Source organism: the organism of the source record quoted next, unplaced genomic scaffold (assembly GCF_019419815.1).
Source record: "Pyrus x bretschneideri cultivar Hongxiangsu unplaced genomic scaffold, Pyrus_bretschneideri_v1 Contig1, whole genome shotgun sequence".
Lineage (NCBI taxonomy): Eukaryota > Viridiplantae > Streptophyta > Magnoliopsida > Rosales > Rosaceae > Pyrus > Pyrus x bretschneideri.
Window position 1 is genome coordinate 3,248,788 of NW_025999390.1, and position 18,745 is coordinate 3,267,532.

Here is an 18,745-nt window from a genome sequence, read left to right on the forward strand (position 1 = left end):
ACTGACCCGAAATACAAACTAGTCCATAACCAGAAAAGCCTACTCAATGTTCGAGGCTACTACATTTCAAGGCTTAGTGAAAAATTTCATCCCCAATAAGTCAGAAAATAGGGCTAGATTCCTTTTCTTTTTTGGGTAAAATAAAATTGGGCTACATCTAGCCCCAAAAAACAGTGGGTCCCATAAAAAAAAGAAGTAGCAACCCATGTGAGCAAAATTCTATTACTCTCTATCTACTTACAAATACACTTATACTCTATTTTTGTCATTTTTATATTCTTTTTTCTTACATATTTTTCTTGCAATTTGGTTAATTAATGATTGTTTTAAATTTCATAAGAATTCAAATTTCAAATCGATTTAACGTTCTTGGGTATTGGTGGGTGAAAATTTTAAATAAATTTTTTTTCAAAATTGTATGATACTAGTTTACCAATTTGTGTTAGGTAAATTGTTGTGTTGTACGTGGAAAAAAAATTAGAGTGCGGAGTGTGGGTTTGTATCTATCAACATATGAGATTGAGATAAGAAAATCTAATCCAACAAAAGGTTCATAAGTGATGAAATCTAATTTGTCCAAATTTGAACTTTTTAGGTTAAAAGGTTCTATTGACCCTAAAAATTACAAAGCCTACGTGGCGCGCAGGCCGAGTAACTAATAACCTAACTACGTCGTTCGGTTGAATGCGGGGCATGTCAACTCGTCGGCCGAGGAGTAAAATTTGTTGATGTTGCGTTGAGCGCGTTGCTGACTTCTTTATCTTGCGACTGCGGACGAGGAAAGAACAAATCTCGGCCTTTGGATTCTCAAGCCTGAAGACAAGGCTGCTAGTTCTGCTAAGTTCACAAATCGTCGGCGCCGGATTCGGTCACAGTGATTATATTCGTGAAAGTATAAGCACGTCAAATCAACACTAGACTGTACGGACATAAGTATTCAAAGGTGATGTATGTCTTGATGGTAAATGTGGTTCGGCCGTCAGAATGCTGAACTCTGAAACTCACTTGTAAGTATCCAATCATAAAATCACTCGGCACTCAATACGCCGAATGTCGTAACTCGTAACACCTTACTTCGACGAGAATGCTAATAAGATGACCTCTGCCAATAAGGATTCGGAAACCCTATCGACCAAGACTTGGATAGGTAACCAGTAAACCTCAACGCAATGCTGTTTATTCAAACTGAAGGTGCTCTTCGTTCGGCTGATTCTATGGCGACAGTGTTGTTTATCCAAACTGAAAGTGTTCGCTGATTGCCTTCACAGTGCTGTTTATCCAAACTAAAGATGTGTCGACGGGAAAAAGAAAATAAAAAATCTCAAGATGTTTAAGAGGTTTTGCGCAGAGCAATTGTGTGTTGAATTGGCGGTCCCTTGAAATATTGCACGATGTCTTGTATTTATAGGGACGAGTACGCGCTGGTTGATAAGTTGATAAAGACTCCTAAGCTATTAAAACTCTTCCACTGACTTGATCCTCGGATAAGCTTTACTACACCCAAGACTCTGAACTTAGTCAAAAATGCAACCAAATTCGATTCTTGTGTTTAGTCTTATCACATCGAATCCCAAAATAATCTGCAGGCTTGAATTTGAACAAATAATGTTCATCTAAACAACCACGAATTATATATATATATATATGTATGTATATACATACATACATACATACATACATACATACATATATATATATATATATAGTTTGCCTTTCACTATTTCACATGGCATGCAGACTTATACGGCAACCACTAATTATCTATATATATATATAATTGATAGCCTTTCACACGGCATGCAGGCCAAGTCCATCATCAATCCAATTCATCTAACAACATCCATAAACAACCTAGCCTACTTAGGTCTCCTATCTCACCATTATCCAAGCCTTGCAAATCCCATGCTATGCCACGTGATCAGAATCCAAGCCGAGTTACTCTAATCCAAACGGAACACTGCTAAAAAATCCAAATTAAATTGGACTGTTCTGCCTGCTTCATTATCTGACACCGTGCATATCCCAATAGTCCACCATCATTCAAATTAATTGGGATTTAGACAAATATGAGGTTTAAATAATTTAATATATTACTAAGAGATAATATCATGATTAAAATCACAATATTATTTCTCAATAATAATTAAAAATTATTTCAACCATTTTGTCCTTCAATGGTCCAAAATTCTGCTCATTCAACGACCTCGATTGTTCGGGCCGATAGTGTAAAATCGGGTCCAAACATTGCCCCCCAAATTCCTTGAGCTTCGACTCGTAAGCTGAATGGTTAAGGAAATTAGTCATCAAATATCCTTCCTTGGCAAGGCTTAAAAATAAACAAGCCTCATGCCTAGCTCGGCAATTTGCTGAGTATCGTCATTGACCAACCACCTTGGCTAGCATGTGTACGGACATAACTAATAAAAGTGGCTGAGGAACAACATTGTGGCCAAGGACATTAGGGGGTCTTATAGTGGCCGAGGAACATGCAATTAGCTATATATGTTTGATGGGCATATATATTACTTGGAAAGTATACCTTGATGAGTTGGCCGAGCTCAGCCTTTAATAAAAACTTTTGTCTCTTCCCCAATGGTATTCTGACATAACTTGGAAGCAAACCATGATTCCCTTCCTGCAACCGTATGGCCATAGGGTGAAGCCTACTGCCATTCTTGTCCAGAAATCACATCACACTCTGAAGCAAGCTATATATAAAACCCTATGGAAATATTGGAACCACGTGAAGGCCTACCATCTAATAAAGGTGGCCTTTTCCAAATGACTTTGTTAAAACCAAGACTTATATATATATAGGTCATGATAGTACCATATTTGAGTCACATCAAATCTTTTTGCTTTACCAACCCAGTGGTCACCTTTCAACTATTATAAAATAAAGGGGAAGTGGAACCATGTTAGGGAAAATGGAATCATGACGTCCAGGGAAAGTGGAATCATGACATCCACTTTTTAAAAATTTTCTCCGCTTTCTCAACCTACCCTCGACTTCGGCCTAATGGTTTATCTTGGCCGAATCCTTATGCATAATCATATGCATCGGCCTACGGCCGACTGCACACTGCACCAAGGTTTTTTTTTTTTTTTTTTCTCCCCCCAAAAGCTTCCATCTTCCATTCCTTTGGCAATGACATTTTTGTACGAGGTACGAAATATGGATCGATCGTTGCCCCCTATTTTCTTTTGCACCATCTGCTCAAATAGCTAGATGGTTAAGAAAATAATTTATTGATCCTTTCTCCTTATTATTTTTATTATTATTATTTTTTAGACGAAAATAAAAGTGGCCATACCATAATCAGGAGGAGGCCAACGATGCTTTATCCCAAGTCAGGATCTTTTTATATCAAAAATTTCACTTTGAGTTTTCTCAAGGTCGAATAAAATAACACCTCCAAATGTGTTTGGCTTGACGAAAGATTTTTTATCAACCGCCGAATGTGTTGAACAATCATTATGCCCCCCAGGCATAATTACTTTGTTAATTTCAGCCTTTAACTCAAATAACTGAGCCGAACGAGATTGCTCCATACCGGCTTTATTGCCAATAACCATATCGATTGTCATGGTTTTGGCACCTAAGACCATGTCTTTAATTACCATATCAATTGATGTGGTTTTTTCGTCTGAAGCTATGTATAGGCCTTGTTCGTCATTGGAACACTCATCTGACGAATCATTTTCTGAGTCAATTTTTGGCTCAGAGATTTGAACATTTTCTTCTAGGCCTACCACACTTTCAATCTCGATCGAAAAAATAGGTGGCCTAGGTTTTTCCATCTAGCCAGGTATTAAATTGAGTCCTGTCTTCATTTACCCATTGCTTTTGCAGGGTAATAGGAGTTTTTATTCTCAACATGTAAGTGAATGACTTTTGCATCTCTGTATGGCCACGAAGAATTTTTCCCACTTCCAAAGATCTTTTTCGTTTCTCATTGTGTTTTTTCAATTCCTCTAAGAGCTCGTACAATCGGCTACGTGGAGCCAGATTGGAATCTTGATATATCATATGAACTTCGTAGTTTTAGCACTGGATCTTACCGAGCGTGCCAAAATGTTGACCCTAAAAATTACAAAGCCTACGTGGCGCGTAGGCCGAGCTTCTAATAAGCTAACTACGTCATTCGGTTGAATGCGGGGCGTTCCAACTCATCGGCCGATGAGTAAAATTTATTGATGTTGCGTTGAACGTGTTGCTGACTTCTTTATCTTGCGACTACGGCCGAAGAAGGAACAAATCTCGACCTTTGGATTCTCGAGCTTGAAGACAAGGCTGCTAGTTCTGCGAAGTTCATAAATCGTCGGCGCCGGATTCGGTCACAGTGATTATATTCGTGAGAGTATAAGCACGTCGAATCAACAACAGATTGTATGGACACAAGTATTCAAAGGTGATGTATGTCTTGATGGTAAATGTGGTTCGACAGTCAGAATGCCGAACTCTGAAACTCACTTGTGAGTATCCAATCATAAAATCACTCGGCGTTCAATACGCCGAATGTCGTAACTCGTAACACCTTACTTCGACGAGAAGGCTAATAAGATGACCTCTGCCAATAAGGATTTGGAAACCCTTCTCGACTGAGACTTGGATAGGTAACCAATCGGCCTCGACGCAATGCTGTTTATCCAAATTGAAGGTGCTCATCAATCGGCTGATTCTACGGTGACAATGCTGTTTATCCAAATTGAAAGTGTTCGCCGGTTGCCTTCACAGTGCTGTTTATCCAAACTGAAGATGTGTCGGCGGGAAAAAGAAAATAAAAAATCTCAAGATGTTTGAGAGGTTTTGCGCAGAGCAATTGTGTGTTGAATTGGCGGTCCCCTGAAATATTGCATGGCGTCTTGTATTTATAGGGATGAGTATGCGTTGGTTGATAAGCTGATAAAGACTCCCAAGCTATTAAAACTCTTCCACTGACTTAATCCTTGGATAAGCCTTACTACACCCAAGACTCTGAACTTAGTAAAAAATGCAACCAAATTCAATTTTTGTGTTTAGTCTTATCACATCGAATCCCAAAATAATCTGCAAGCTTGGATTTGAACAAATAACGTTCATCTAAACAACCACCAATTATATATATGTATATACATATACATATACATATATATATATATATATAGTTTGCCTTTCACTATTTCACATGGCATGCAGGCTTATACGGCAACCACCAATTATCTATATATATATATATATATATATAATTGATAGCCTTTCACACGGCATGCATGCCAAGTCCATCATCAATCCAATTCATCTGACAACATCCATAAACAACCTAGCCTACTTAGGTCTCCTATCTCACCATTATCCAAGCCTTGCAAATCCCATGCTATTCCACGTGATCAGAATCCAAGCCGAGTTGCTCTAATCCACACGGTACACTGCTAACAAATCCAAATTAAATTGGATTGTTCTGCCTGCTTCATTATCTGACGCCGTGCATATCCCAATAGTCCACCATCATTCAAATTAATTGGGATTTAGACAAATATGAGGTTTAAATAATTTAATATATTACTAAGAGATAATATCATGATTAAAATCACAATATTATTTCTCAATAATAATTAAAAATTATTTCAACCATTTTGTCCTTCAATGATCTAAAATTCTGCTCATTCAACGGCCTCGATTGTTCGGGCCGATAGTGTAAAATCGGATGCAAACAGGTTCATAAAAAAATTAAAATAACACATCCAAAAATTAACTTAAGAAAAGTTAACACAAAAAAAAATTACTACATAAAAAAAAATACAAGCCCATATAAGGTCCGAAAGAAATAATTAATCATTGAAAGAGATTCTATTATAAAGCTTCAAAGATTCACCAAGGTATAAAATGGACCATTTCTACCATTTTTCTAGTTCTATGTAATAAGGCCCTTCTACATTTCTTTTATTTTTCTGTTCATCTTTGCCATGGGGCTAGCAAGTGAGCCACGAGCGAGAGTGATCACGTGCTTGTCGGGTGACAAGTACGAACGGACTATGAATTTCAGGCGAAAGGTTCGGTGTCCCTCCATGGAACTCACAAAATGTCCATGAGTCCATCCCTCCACCCAAATATCCACCCCTCCAAGTGTAAAACGGGGCTGTAGATATCCATCCCTCCGAGGGCAATATGGACGTTTCACCTGTAATCATGCTCCAAGGAGGCTAGGACTCCAGTAATCTCTCTCCTCAAACCTCTATCTTCCAAAGCCCCGGTCTTTCCCCCGTTTTCCTTCTCATTTTCTCGCCATCCAAACGCAACCGCGAGCTTACGGACCGACCCATCAAAGCCTCCGGAGTTTTGAGTTAGAGAGAGAAAGGCGCGGTGGATTTAGTGCGAGAAACAATCAGACATTGTTGGTCTTCCAGCAAGAGATGGCTTTGAGGCGCCTGATCACTCAGGTCGGTTGAATCTCTCAGCTGGGGTTCCAAGTCTATGAATTTATGCAGTTTTCAGCTTTTTATATGCGATAGAATTGTTTTCCCAGTGAAATAGTATGTTTCTTTTAACTTGATCTCGAAAACCTTAATTCCTGTATTTTGATTGCTTAGGAATTTGGTCGTTAGGTTAATTTCTGTAACCATGTTGTTCATATTTGCGGTGTTGCGGTATAGGGGTTTGTTTCGCTTTGAGTTTTATGGGTTTACATGATGCTTACATTGCGAAGACTTTGGAAATTTGTAATTTAGATGTTAAAATCCGTACCAATTGGGAACCCAATTGGAGATGGACCTTTTGAGCCCGTTAGGAAAATCGGATGTTATCTGAATTTTCGTTTCCTCTTAGTTTGTTGCTTGTATCCGCAAATGAACGGAGAGTTAGTTGAAAGCTCCTTTTAGGTGGTCCAAAGGCCGATTATGATTGGTCGAGGTTGCGTTGTTTCTTTTCAATAGGACCATGTGTAGTTGTATTTTAAGGGTTGGAACTTGGGTCACCTCTTTTGGTCATAAAAGAAAGGAGTTTGATGTTTTTGTTGGAAGGAGGAAAGTGGGTATACAATCCAAGTCCCTCCCTTTTCACTGTTGAGAACTTGCAGTCGATGCCTTAATGAATGCTGTACTCGAGGTTGTTTTCCAATTACATTTTAGTTTTCTATCTCAACGAGCAAAAGGATGGAACCATTTAAATTTTAATTGCGTTCTTAGACATACTTCTGTTGTTTCTTTGGGTTATTTTTAACTCCATGTTCTTTCTTAACAGGTTTCAAGGCATCGATCAGAGTTGGGACAACTGACAAAAGTGGTTACCAGAACTTATCATCCTACCAACAGGTTAGGAGGAGGTGCCGGAGGTATGACGTATTCAAAATTTGATTTTTATATATCTTTTGTTCTTCATTTCAAACTTGCAAAGAAATATGTTTCTTGTTTATTATCTTGTCAATTTGTTCCTTTAGGTACTTCATTGTTTAGGCTTTAAGTGAAAGACAGAATACTCTTCTCCATTATCTTCACTTATAGAAATGATTGCTTTCTTTTAAACCTTATGCAGGGAATAAGTTTTTAAGTACTCAAGAAAGATTCAAGTCCAGTTATGTTGCCAATTTCAGCCGTAGAGTACGCGATACCGATGAAGCTAGTGAAATTTCCTATCTAAAAGAACTTTACCATCGGAGTGACTATGAAGCAGTGATAAGAGCATTTGAAAGTCAACCTTCATTACATTCTAACCCTTCAGCACTTTCTGAATATGTGAAAGCATTAGTAAGAGTTGGCAGGCTGGATGACAGTGGTTTACTCAAGACATTGCAGAGAGGTGGGTAACGGAACACGGTTATGTTTCTTTTTTAATTGTTTCTACAAAATTACACCCTAGTTCATCTTTATCTTGTAGACATGTCTAATTTGTGCTAAGCTTATGGTTGAAGTAGGGTTTATAAAAGTTTAATTGGATGACGGTTTTTTAGTACCCTACATTTTTATAATTAAATTCCCTTTTTCTTGTGTTATAGGGATCCTGAACTTCTGTTGAATTTTCTGCGAACAATGTTACGCTTAGTAAATACTTTTTTAGTTTTTTTCACCTTGACCTGGCTTATAAATTTGAGCTATCCTCTACAAATTCTGTAGGTGTTGCTAACTCTGCAAGGGAAGAAGAAAGCATTGCCGGCTTCTCAGTTCTCAAGAATTTTGGAAAAACTACGAAAGAAGGTATTCTTGGAACTGCAAATGCTCCTATTCATATGGTGGCTACAGAAGGTGGTCAGTTTAAAGAGCAGCTGTGGCGTACAATTCGCTCTATCGCACTGGCCTTTCTTTTGATATCTGGTATAGGAGCACTCATTGAGGATAAAGGAATAAGCAAAGGTATTACTATCTCTTGGTGCTTTAGACTCTTCTGCCAATTGATTAAGATGCTTTCTAAAAATGATGAAAGTTTGTCCTTTTAATTTTCCATTTCCACATTTCAGGACTCGGACTAAATGAGGAGGTTCAACCTATCACAGAATCAAGCACAAAATTTAGTGATGTAAAGGGTGTTGATGAGGCTAAATCTGAGTTAGAGGAAATTGTTCACTATCTTCGAGATCCTAAGGTAAATGCATCAACCTTATGTATAGAAGAATATGGAATATGAAGACCTTTTAGTCATCACCCTATACCCCCTGATTTCTGGAATGGGGGAAATATAATTGCTATTTCATCCAACATAAGGTGGTGATTTTGGAAGTAAACTTTTAGCGCAAAGGGCTTGAAATGGTCTCAGTCCACTCGAAAAAATTTCCCCTCGTTGCATTGTGTTCCTTTAAATCAATTGGAGAGTACAATCTTGATTACCTTGATCTTGTGGTGTACTAACTATAGTTTAGCTGGAGATGGGCTGATATTCCAAATCCATCGTGATTGTTGCCATTTGTTTCCCATGCTTGCACTCTTTTTATCTTCTTTTTTTAATTTATTCTAATTGTGGGGCATGCGCCTTAATGCGATTTCCCTCGGTGCAGCGTTTCACTCGTCTAGGTGGCAAGCTCCCAAAAGGTGTCTTGCTTGTTGGTCCACCTGGCACTGGGAAAACCATGTTAGCAAGAGCCATTGCCGGAGAAGCCGGGGTACCTTTCTTTTCATGCAGCGGCAGTGAGTTTGAAGAGATGTTTGTTGGTGTAGGGGCTCGAAGGGTAAGGGATCTTTTCTCGGCTGCAAAGAAGCAGTCACCTTGTATAATATTCATTGATGAGATAGACGTAATAGGAGGAAGCCGAAACCCAATGGATCAGAAGTACATGAAGATGACCCTCAATCAGTTACTTGTCGAACTTGATGGTTTTAAACAAAATGAAGGGATTATTGTCATTGCTGCTACTAATTTCCCAGAATCTCTGGACAAGGCATTGGTGAGACCTGGACGGTTTGATCGGCACATTGTTGTCCCTAATCCTGATGTTGAAGGGCGAAGGCAGATTATGGAAGCCCACATGTCGAAGGTATTCTTTTTATGATAGATTTTGTTAGACACCACCAAGAATTGCATTGTAAGTTGTATTTTAGATTGATGCAGCAGATTCTTTAGAACTAGAAGTCACTCCAAGACTAATCAAGATGTTCTTTTGACAGGTTCTGAAGGCCAGTGACGTCGATTTGAGTATTATTGCCAGAGGAACTCCGGGGTTCTCCGGAGCTGATCTTGCGAACTTGATCAACATTGCTGCTCTGAAAGCTGCCATGGACGGTGCTAAAGCAGTGAACATGGCTGATCTTGAATATGCAAAAGACAAAATTATGATGGGAAGCGAACGCAAGTCAGCTGTTATATCTGATGAGTCAAGAAAGGTAACAGCTTTCCATGAGGGTGGCCATGCACTTGTAGCAATCCACACTGATGGTGCTCATCCAGTTCACAAGGCAACAATAGTTCCTAGGGGTATGGCGCTTGGCATGGTTATGCAGCTGCCCGACAAGGACCAGACAAGTGTCTCCCGGAAACAGATGCTAGCACGGCTTGATGTTTGTATGGGGGGGCGTGTTGCAGAAGAGCTCATTTTTGGAGAAAGTGAAGTTACTTCCGGTGCATCAAATGATCTCCAGCAAGCAACTTCGCTTGCTAGAGCAATGGTTACGAAGTACGGCATGAGCAAACAAGTTGGGCTCGTCAGTCACAATTACGACGACAATGGTAAGAGCATGAGCACAGAAACCAGGCTGCTCATCGAAGAAGAAGTGAAGTACTTATTGGAAAGGGCATACGACAATGCAAAAGCCATCCTCACCGAACACAGCAAGGAACATTACGCCCTTGCTAATGCTTTACTGGAGGAGGAAACACTCACTGGAACTCAGATCAAATCCTTGCTTGCACAAGTAAGCTCCCAGCAACAGCAGCAACCGTACCAGCAAGTAGTTGCAGCGAAGAGCAACTCGCAGTCTAAGGCAGTGCCACCCTCCACCCCTAACGCAGCTGCATCCGCCGCTGCGGCTGCATCCGCCGCTGCCGCTGCCGCAACTGCTGCGGCCAAGTCAACAGGTATTGCTCCTGTTGGATCTTAGAACGGGACAGGTTGATGAGTCGCGGGCATCTATTTATTAGTGTCAATGTTCATATAGTAAAATTTTACTCTCAGCAGCCTTTTTGTTCGGGTATGACATTGCAGTGTTTAAAATATGAGGTATGAGATTGTGGTTCAACCCATAGTTGAGGTAGATTTGTGTAATTTACCCTAAAATTTTACTCTCAGCGGCCTTTTTGTTCGGGTACCGTATTATGCTGCTGCATTGAGTTATAATTTGTGTATCTCCGTAGTTATAATAACTGGGAATGTAGACGAGTTAAAAAATGCAATGAGTCAGTGTAGGAGTAATAACTCAAAAGGCACTGGAGAACATCCCTTGTCTATTTTTGATTTTTACCCTCTCTGATGGGTTTTGAGTTTTTTCTTTTTTCTTTTTTTGGTAAACTGGATTCCATAAAACCAGGGCAAAGATCCTTATCTTCCCTTCTTTCTTCTTTTTATTTCTCCCCTCTGTTTTTCTTTCTTTTTTTTTATTTTCTTTTTTTTTTAAGTTTGCTGTTATTAGGAGATGTGAAAAGATTTCGAAACTATTACAATAATTTAAAGAGTTTGAACTTAGAACGCATGAGCAAAAACTCATACTTTACCCACTAGGAGATTGGACTCTCACTTTCCTTTCCCGTCTATTTGCAGTGGTTCTGGACTCTCTTGGCATTCGAACCAATTGGAATCGAACCCGCTCCTAAGCTCATTCCCAAAGGAGGAATGTAAGCATTATCTTAGATTTCTTTTCAATGTTACAGTCAAACAATCGAGTCCTATATAGGACTCAACACCGCTATTTATATTATGAATTAGTAATATATATAAAATGATATCCGTATTAGAACATGATTCACTGAGTAAAATTACATGATGGTGTGCCCGAGAGATTGCAAGATCCCTCTATTGTTATGACTAGATTTTGCACCAATGGAGGATGAAGATGTTTTCTCACATACTTTGGCATATCCAGGTAGCATATTATATCCAACCTTCATAAGATACACTCGTATATTTTGTGGACAAAATCCACTGAATTCTGAGTTACATGAAACAGAACGTCAATGTTGCACGATCGACACATTTGGATTATCTTATGTAACGTTACGTAGTTAATTTGACATTTCCGTTTCATCTGATAAACAAAAGATTTAAACCCCAACATGCAGAAATCATCGATCCATAGAAAAGTCTCTTCCTTTGGGAAAACCCCGAAAGGAAGAGTTCAGTGGGGAAGTGAAGAATTCGAATCGAAAAACCTCTGCTTTTTCCTCTCATATCACTCCAATGGGGGCAGAGTCAAAGAAGTACATTTCCCAGGATAAACTCAGCACCCACAAAGCCTGGAGATCTATGGATCTCAATACAGGGCAAGATCTACAACGTCTCCGATTGGGCCAACCACCATCCCGGCGGCGAGCTCCCGTTGCTCAGCCTCGCCGGCCAAGACGTCACGGACGCGTTCGTCGCTTACCACCCCGGGTCGGCGTGGCAGCACCTCGACCAGTTCTCCACCGGATTCCAGCTCGAAAGCTATTCTGTTTCCGAAGTTTCCAAAGATTACAGGAAGTTCTGTTTCCGAAGTTTCCAAAGATTACAGGAAGCTCGTCAACGAGTTTACGAAAATGGGGCTTTTCGAAAACAGGGGACACGGCGTCCATTTCTCTCTGTTTCTGGTGGCAATGCTGTTTACTCTGAGCGTCTACAGCGTCTTGTGCTCTGATAGCTGTTGGGTTCATCTGGGTTCCGGTGGATTGATGGGTTTTCTCTGGATTCAAAGCGGGTGGCACGGCCACGATTCTGGTCACTACCAGATCATCGGCAGCAAAAGGGTCAACAGATTCGCCCAGATCCTCACCGGAAACTGCCTTGCCGGCATCAGCATTGCGTGGTGGAAGCGCAACCACAACGCCCATCACATTGCTGTCAACAGCCTCGAACTCGATCCGGATCTCCAGCACATGCCCTTTTTCGCTGTGAATTCAAAACTGTTCACCTCCCTCACCTCTTATTACTACGACAGGAAGATGAGTTTCGATGCTTGTACCAGCTTCTTGGTTAGTTACCAGTACTGGACTTTTTACCGTCATGTGTTTTGCTAGGATTAACCTTTTTGCTCAGTCATTTTTACTGTTATCTTCCAAAAGATTGAGGGTAAATAATAGAATTGAAGAAATTTTGGGGCTTTTGGTGTTTTGGATTTGGTATGCTCTGCTGATTTCTTACCTGCACAATTGGAGGGAGAGAGTAATGTTCGTTGTGGCAAGCTTTTCTGTCACTGGAATCCTACATGTTCAGTTCTGCTTGAACCATTTCTCTTCAAGGGTATACGTTGGTATGCCAACGGCGAACGATTGGTGTGAAAACCAGACGAATGGTTCGCTCAATATAGTCTGCCCGTCGTGGATGGACTGGTTCCACGGCGGATTGCAGTTTCAGATCGAGCACCATATGTTTCCGCGGTTGACTCGGGGCAACGTCAGGAAAGTGGCCCCCCTTATCAAGGCACTCTGTGAGAAGCACAACCTGCCTTTCACAAGTGTGTCATTCTACAAGGCCAATGAACTCACCGTTAGGACGCTGCGCACGGCAGCGTTGCAGGCTCGCGATCTAGCTAGACCGGTTCCGAAGAACCTAGTTTGGGAAGCTGTACACTCTGTTGGATGAGCTGAGATGAGATTAAGATGTTGTGAATGTGATGCTTTTTCCTGAGGTTTTTGATGGTGTGGTTATTTGTGCCCAAGGACAATAATGTTGGTGGTGTTGTTAGAGGGGTATGGTAACTTAATTTTGATTGGCACTTTGAGGGTGGTGAGAGCCTTGATTTCAGTTGGAGCAAAATAATCCTCATCTTTAAGGATTGCTTCCAAAATTCTTGTTTATATATTGGTTCGAAAATGTTATTTTGCACCCTTTTCAAAGGTATAAGATATTTATGTTGTCAAACTGTAAATCTGAATCATGATTTAGTGTTCTCATTTCACGACTGACTGTATTTATAACACTAGTCTTACCTCGATTTGGTGAGATCAAGTTCAAACAATCAGCATAAATAAATAAATGCATAATTTAATTTAGAGAACTTTTCTGGACCTACCCGAAAAACAAAATTAAAAAATGCACTAACAAAAATTCAAGAAATGAACTTCCATTCTCCAACTTCATTAGTTTTTGGGAGTTTTAACACGGTACTGTTCATTTTAACAAAAAACTACATTTTTACATTAAAAAATCAATTCTAGTACTATTCATTTACCCTTTATTTTATCCTTATCATTAAAATTCAAAGTTATCAAACTTTTTTTATTAGTTTCTTTTAGTTTTTTGGGGTCTCATAATTCAAAAAATGCCACAACCACGCTCCACGTAGGCTATAACTAACTCCACGTCCCTGGATTTTCTCCCAAAATCCCAACACCAACAAACCCTACTCTCTCTCTCTCTCTCTCTCTCTCTCTCTCTACTGAAATTTCTCTTCCCTCCCTCAAAATTCTCCAAGCACTTGTCAAACCGATAAAATAGCCTAAAAAAATCCCAATGACGAAGTCCAGAAGTTGCGCCGCTTGTAAACACCAGCGCAAAAAATGCCCAGAGGACTGCCCCTTGGCCCCCTACTTCCCCTCCAACCACCCCACAAACTTCCACAACGCACTCAAACTGTTCGGCGTCAGTAGACTCGCCAAACTCGTCACCGACCTCCCTCCCCACCTCCGAACCCCCGCCATGTCCACCATCTTCGTCGAAGCCGACCACCGCGCCAAAGACCCTGTTGGCGGCTGCCACGCCGTCGTCCGCTCGCTGCTCTGGTCCATCAACAAGCACCAGGCTGAACTCGACCGCGTGCGCTACCAACTCGAATTGTGCCGCGGCGGCGGCAATGTTATGCCGATGGCGCAGTGTCTGGGGGACTTTAAGTACAATGTGGGTGCGGGAAATGTGTACGATCAGACGCAGTTTCATCTGGTGCAGAAGAACGTTTTTCAAGAACAAGAAGAACAAGGCCATGTTGGTGGAGGAGTTGTTCCGCAGCCTCACGAAGAACAGAGCAATGTGTTTGATATAAGGTCTGACTGAAACTTTTCGATAAAATTTCGCAACTTTTGAGTTCTTGCCATTCAAATTGGTTTGTTAAGTAGGAATATAAATACCCAATTAAATAAAATTAGGCAATTCGTTCAAGAACACAGCAATGTTGTTGAATAACTTTGTTTCATCAAGAACTGAGCGATGTGTTTTTAAGCCCTGACCGAAACTTTTCGATAAAATTTCAAAACTTTTAAGTTTTAAACCAGAGGCATTGATTTTTTTTAAGTAGGATAAAAAATTCCCACTTGAACAAAGATTGGTAATTTGTTCAAAGAACACAGCAATGTTGTTGAAGAACTCGTTTTTATCAAGAACAGAGCAATGTGTTTGATATCAAGAACCGGGAAATGGGGTTGTCCTCTAGGAAGAAAATTCCCACTTGAAGTAAAAATTGCCAACTTAACCGCCATTGATGAATTTTTAAGTTTTAATTTTGTTTTGCTAATTATCGGCATTTGTTTGAATTTTTTCAGGGATGAAGATTTGGTAGAACAAGATTACAACCCAATTCAGGATTAAGGAGTTAGAAATTGTAAAGGAGGAATGAGATTATCCTGCACTGTTATTTTTGCTACAATTCAGTTTAGATTTGTGTGTAACTGTTTTTGGTACATCAGAAAGAAGAAAAAATTAAAAACGAAGGAGAACCTTCAAGTACGTGCTCTAATACCATGAAAGAATTGACGAAGACTTCCATTGATAAAGAACTGTCTTTTGTGAATCGAAACAAATGAGCTCGTTCGATACATACTTTGGCTAGACTCAGCTCTATGTATACAAGCTAAACAAATTTAATTAAACTTAATACAACTGATTAGTCTAACTAATCGGAACAGTATTTGACAAACTCTATTGACCTTGAGGTGCTGCTGGCATGGCTAGAGGAGCAATCTGATGCGGAGGCAAGTATACTATCAACAAGTACATCGTGGTTAGCCTCTTTCCGGTGAGCATGATGGAGTAAGGGGATCGGTGGGGATGGGTGGAGTAAGGGGCTCGGCTTGTGAGGTCTTGGTTAAGACCATTTTTATCTCCTTCTGGTAAATCATGGATTCGATAAAATTTCCTCAAGCATTACTCTCATTCTTCTTCAAAGAACTCTAGTGACAATATGTTCATCACCATAGAAAAAGGAAAGGAAGCGGCAAGACCTTGCATCTTATGCCTTTCTATAGAGTTCTTCGACCCGGTTTATGTTTAGAAATGTAATTAACACGGATCCACAGAGAAGATATTGTCTTTTACGTTTTGCACCTGCAAAGATTTGAAATTTATTTTCATATCTAATTGTCGTAATGTCAGTCATCTTGTAACTCGTTGACTTTGTGATACAACTAATTAAAGGTCAGCAGGTCTTGAGTTCGGCTCTTCTTGTTAGAAATTTAAAACAATCAAACGTCTTTTTATTCAAATGATTCAATGCAATGCTTATGAGAGTACAAAACATTTAACACAGTATGAATTAAATTAAGCACAATGAAGCTTTTGGAAATGAAATCATTAAGTGCTTGCAGAATGTGAATGTGAAGGTGAAGAAGAATCAGAAGTGAGCTCATCTAAAATAAACTTGGCACCATCTTCTCTAACAGCCTTGTTCCGAATATTTTCAATCATCCGATGCACAACACCGATCGTCGGGCGATCTTTAGGCAACGGAGTAACACAGAGCAACCCCACCTCCAAAAGAGCCCACATTTCGCCCTCCATCGCTCTATCCCCCAACAGCTCAAAATCCAACACTTCCCAAGTATTGCACTCTTTCTGCACCGCGGTCTTAACCCACTCCACCAAATTCGTCTCTCCTTCTTCCGCCGCCATCCTCCCCGTCAAAATCTCCAACAGAACCACCCCAAAGCTATAAACATCGCATTTCTGCGTGAACTTTCTCGGAGTTTTATTATGGGACCCCATCAATTCAGGAGCTCTGTATGCACTTGTTGATGATGAAAACGGAGCAGGGAGGAGCTGCTGGAGGCCGACGTCTGCCAGGCAGGCGTTTCCCGTTCGATCCACCAATATGTTCGACGAAGTGAGGTTTCCGTGAAAGAGCTTGGATTTGCTGCAGCCGTGGAGGAAGGCCAGTCCCTCTGCAGACCCCGCAGCAAGCTTCAATCTTGCGGCCCAAGCAAGCGGCGTTCTTCCGGGTCCTCGGTTTCCATGCAGCGCGGAATGCAAGCTTCCCTCGGGGAATAAATCGTAGACCAAAAGCAGCTCGTGGTTGGAATTGTGGTAGGCTCTGAGGGCGGCGATGTTGGGGTGCCTCAGCCCGCCAATCTGCTTCAAAAACCCATCGATTTCCTTCCCGCCATTTCTCCTCTCCCTCACCCTCTTCACCACCACCTTGTGTCCGCCGTCCGTCACGACTTTGAAAGTGGTACCCACGCTCCCCTTACCCAGCATCTCCGCCGATGCCTTCAGCAGATCCCCCACTTTGTCGGAGCCCCGGTACCCTTCCAATACAACCATGTCTTCGCTTTCTCTGGGCCCACCTACAGGCCCGTTCACATTAGACTGGGCACACTGGGCCAATTGGACTCCAGTTGTACTTTTCTTCTTCGTTAACTCTCCGGGCCCGTAATGCTTGCTCACGTAACCGTGTCCGTTGGCTGTCTCGCTGTGGGTCCCGCGACATTTGGTGAGCCGATACCACGTGGCGGCCACTATTATCACTAACAGCGTAACAGCTGCGCCGACGATACTGATCGCGAGCAGCGAGGCGTTACTCAAAACGCTATCGTGTCGGTTCCGGGTTTGTACGGAAAAGTTAGCGGCCGTTGGATCGGAGCATTTGTATGGCAATGGGTTGCCGCAGAGATGCTCGTTTCCGGCGAACGACGTCGCGCCGAATTTGGACAGAAACGTTGGAATTTTCCCCGAGATGTTGTTGTGCGAAACATTGAAGTCCGAAATCGACGCAGAAATCGAGTGCGCGGAGGCGAGGATGCCGGTGAACGAGTTGGACTCCAGGCGGAGAGTTAGCAAGTGAGGCAGCTGAGCCAACTCGGTCAGTGGGATTTCGCCCGAGAATTGGTTGTGCGATAAGTCGAGCCGCCTGAGGTGGCGGAGGCGGGATATTCCGGCAGGAAGGGATCCTTCGAAGCGGTTGCGCGAGAGGTACAGGTGGTTGAGGTTGTGCCACGCGGAGAGGTTGAGGGAGGAGGAGAGGCGGTTGCGGTTGAGGCTGAGGAGCTTGAGGTGGGCGAGTTGGGTGAGTTGCTGAGCCGAACCGGTCAGGTTGAGGTTCTCCAGAACGATTCGGGTGACTCGGCGTTTCGCCGGGTCGCAAGTGACGCCAAACCAAGAGCCGGAGCAGGGGTCGGAGGAGGCGACCCAGGAGGAGAGCGAATTGAAGGTGTCGGCGGAGGATTTGAATGCCAGCAGGGCGGTGGTTTCTGGGTTAGAGAGAGAAAGAGAGAAGAAGAAGAAGAAGAAGAGTGAGAAAAGGGAGGGTGAGAGAAAATGAAAATTCTTCTGCGTCTGCAACATTTTCCGTTTATTTTCCCTCAGATTCTGGAGAAAGTTGCGGAAGAAGAAATAAAAGAAAGGGAGAAACAGAAGAGGGGCACTTACAATATCGGTAATTACCGCCAGTAACTAGCCGTTGAGACGGGATTAAAAAGACGTTGGGTAAACGATAAGTAGTTGACTCCCCTTGTCGATTTTGCTTCCCTCAAAAGACTCTTCCAAAGTTCACCCAAAAAAGACTGTTCCAATACAAGCGTATTTATCTCAACGCTCTCAAGTAGTGGTAATATTAATTATCATATTTATTATCGTTGTATAGGTTTAAATTTTAACATTTATGTCTATTACGTAGATTTCGAAATATTATAATTAGTTTATGACATTCACAATCATACCCATGTTCTAACAGAACAACTATTTGATATAGCATTGTGTGAAATTGATGTACATGATAGTTCTATATTCTAATGCGAAACATCCAGATAACGTAATCAACACTACTACCCAAGTTTTTTCCTAACGTGTAAGTGGGGTAAAATATGTATAATAAGTAGGGGTTAATTTGTGGGTGATGGTTTTTTGTTTTTGTTTTTGCAATAACACGTTTATGGAGGTGGACTATGACTATGAGCTGCAAGGGAGGCTGGTGGCCACTGCCAGTGAGTATTGAAAGAGACTACTTAATTTGT

At 41.3% G+C, this 18,745-nt stretch overlaps 4 protein-coding genes across 5 annotated transcripts; 3 read left to right on the forward strand and 1 right to left on the reverse strand.

The window, feature by feature from the left end:
* The first annotated feature begins 5,943 nt into the window (after positions 1-5,943).
* Positions 5,944-11,354, forward strand: LOC103952190 (ATP-dependent zinc metalloprotease FTSH 4, mitochondrial-like). 2 transcript variants are annotated; one of them, XM_048579570.1, is made up of 8 exons: positions 5,944-6,420; positions 7,220-7,310; positions 7,511-7,774; positions 8,089-8,325; positions 8,430-8,554; positions 8,964-9,440; positions 9,571-10,477; positions 11,157-11,354. In XM_048579570.1, exons 1-8 carry the CDS (start codon positions 6,394-6,396, stop codon positions 11,207-11,209), a joined length of 2,181 nt encoding a protein of 726 aa, XP_048435527.1. In that variant the 5' UTR covers positions 5,944-6,393; the 3' UTR covers positions 11,210-11,354. The 2 variants fall into 2 exon arrangements, with proteins under 2 accessions (XP_048435527.1, XP_009362014.2); XM_009363739.3 differs by lacking the exon at positions 11,157-11,354 and having other exon boundaries at positions 5,945-6,420; positions 9,571-10,887.
* Positions 11,355-11,488: 134 nt separating this feature from the next.
* On the forward strand, positions 11,489-13,408 carry LOC125475182 (acyl-lipid (9-3)-desaturase-like). The gene is given in 4 exon segments (XM_048579586.1): positions 11,489-11,842; positions 11,844-12,074; positions 12,106-12,588; positions 12,590-13,408. Coding segments are annotated over 4 exon segments (1,347 nt in total). The 5' UTR covers positions 11,489-11,792; the 3' UTR covers positions 13,173-13,408.
* A 521-nt stretch (positions 13,409-13,929) lies between these two features.
* Positions 13,930-15,952, forward strand: LOC103955358 (LOB domain-containing protein 25-like). The gene is made up of 2 exons (XM_048579601.1): positions 13,930-14,569; positions 15,065-15,952. The coding sequence occupies exons 1-2, from the start codon at positions 14,043-14,045 to the stop codon at positions 15,108-15,110; spliced, it is 573 nt and encodes a 190-aa protein (XP_048435558.1). The 5' UTR covers positions 13,930-14,042; the 3' UTR covers positions 15,111-15,952.
* A 20-nt stretch (positions 15,953-15,972) lies between these two features.
* LOC103952136 (probable leucine-rich repeat receptor-like protein kinase At1g68400) lies at positions 15,973-18,350 on the reverse strand. Its single transcript, XM_009363678.3, has one exon. The coding sequence runs from the start codon at positions 18,075-18,077 to the stop codon at positions 16,092-16,094; it is 1,986 nt and encodes a 661-aa protein (XP_009361953.2). The 5' UTR covers positions 18,078-18,350; the 3' UTR covers positions 15,973-16,091.
* Positions 18,351-18,745: the final 395 nt, after the last annotated feature.

Coding starts and splice junctions, on each gene's coding strand:
- LOC103952190 (XM_048579570.1), top strand. CDS start 6,394: ATGGCTTTGAGGCGCCTGATCACTCAG. Junction 7,775..8,088: donor ACTCAAGACATTGCAGAGAG/GTGGGTAACGGA, acceptor CAAATTCTGTAG/GTGTTGCTAACTCTGCAAGG. Junction 8,326..8,429: donor GGATAAAGGAATAAGCAAAG/GTATTACTATCT, acceptor TCCACATTTCAG/GACTCGGACTAAATGAGGAG.
- LOC103955358 (XM_048579601.1), top strand. CDS start 14,043: ATGACGAAGTCCAGAAGTTGCGCCGCTTGTAAACACCAGCGCAAAAAA. Junction 14,570..15,064: donor AGCAATGTGTTTGATATAAG/GTCTGACTGAAA, acceptor GAATTTTTTCAG/GGATGAAGATTTGGTAGAAC.
- LOC103952136 (XM_009363678.3), bottom strand. CDS start 18,077: ATGTTGCAGACGCAGAAGAATTTTCATTTTCTCTCACCCTCCCTTTTC.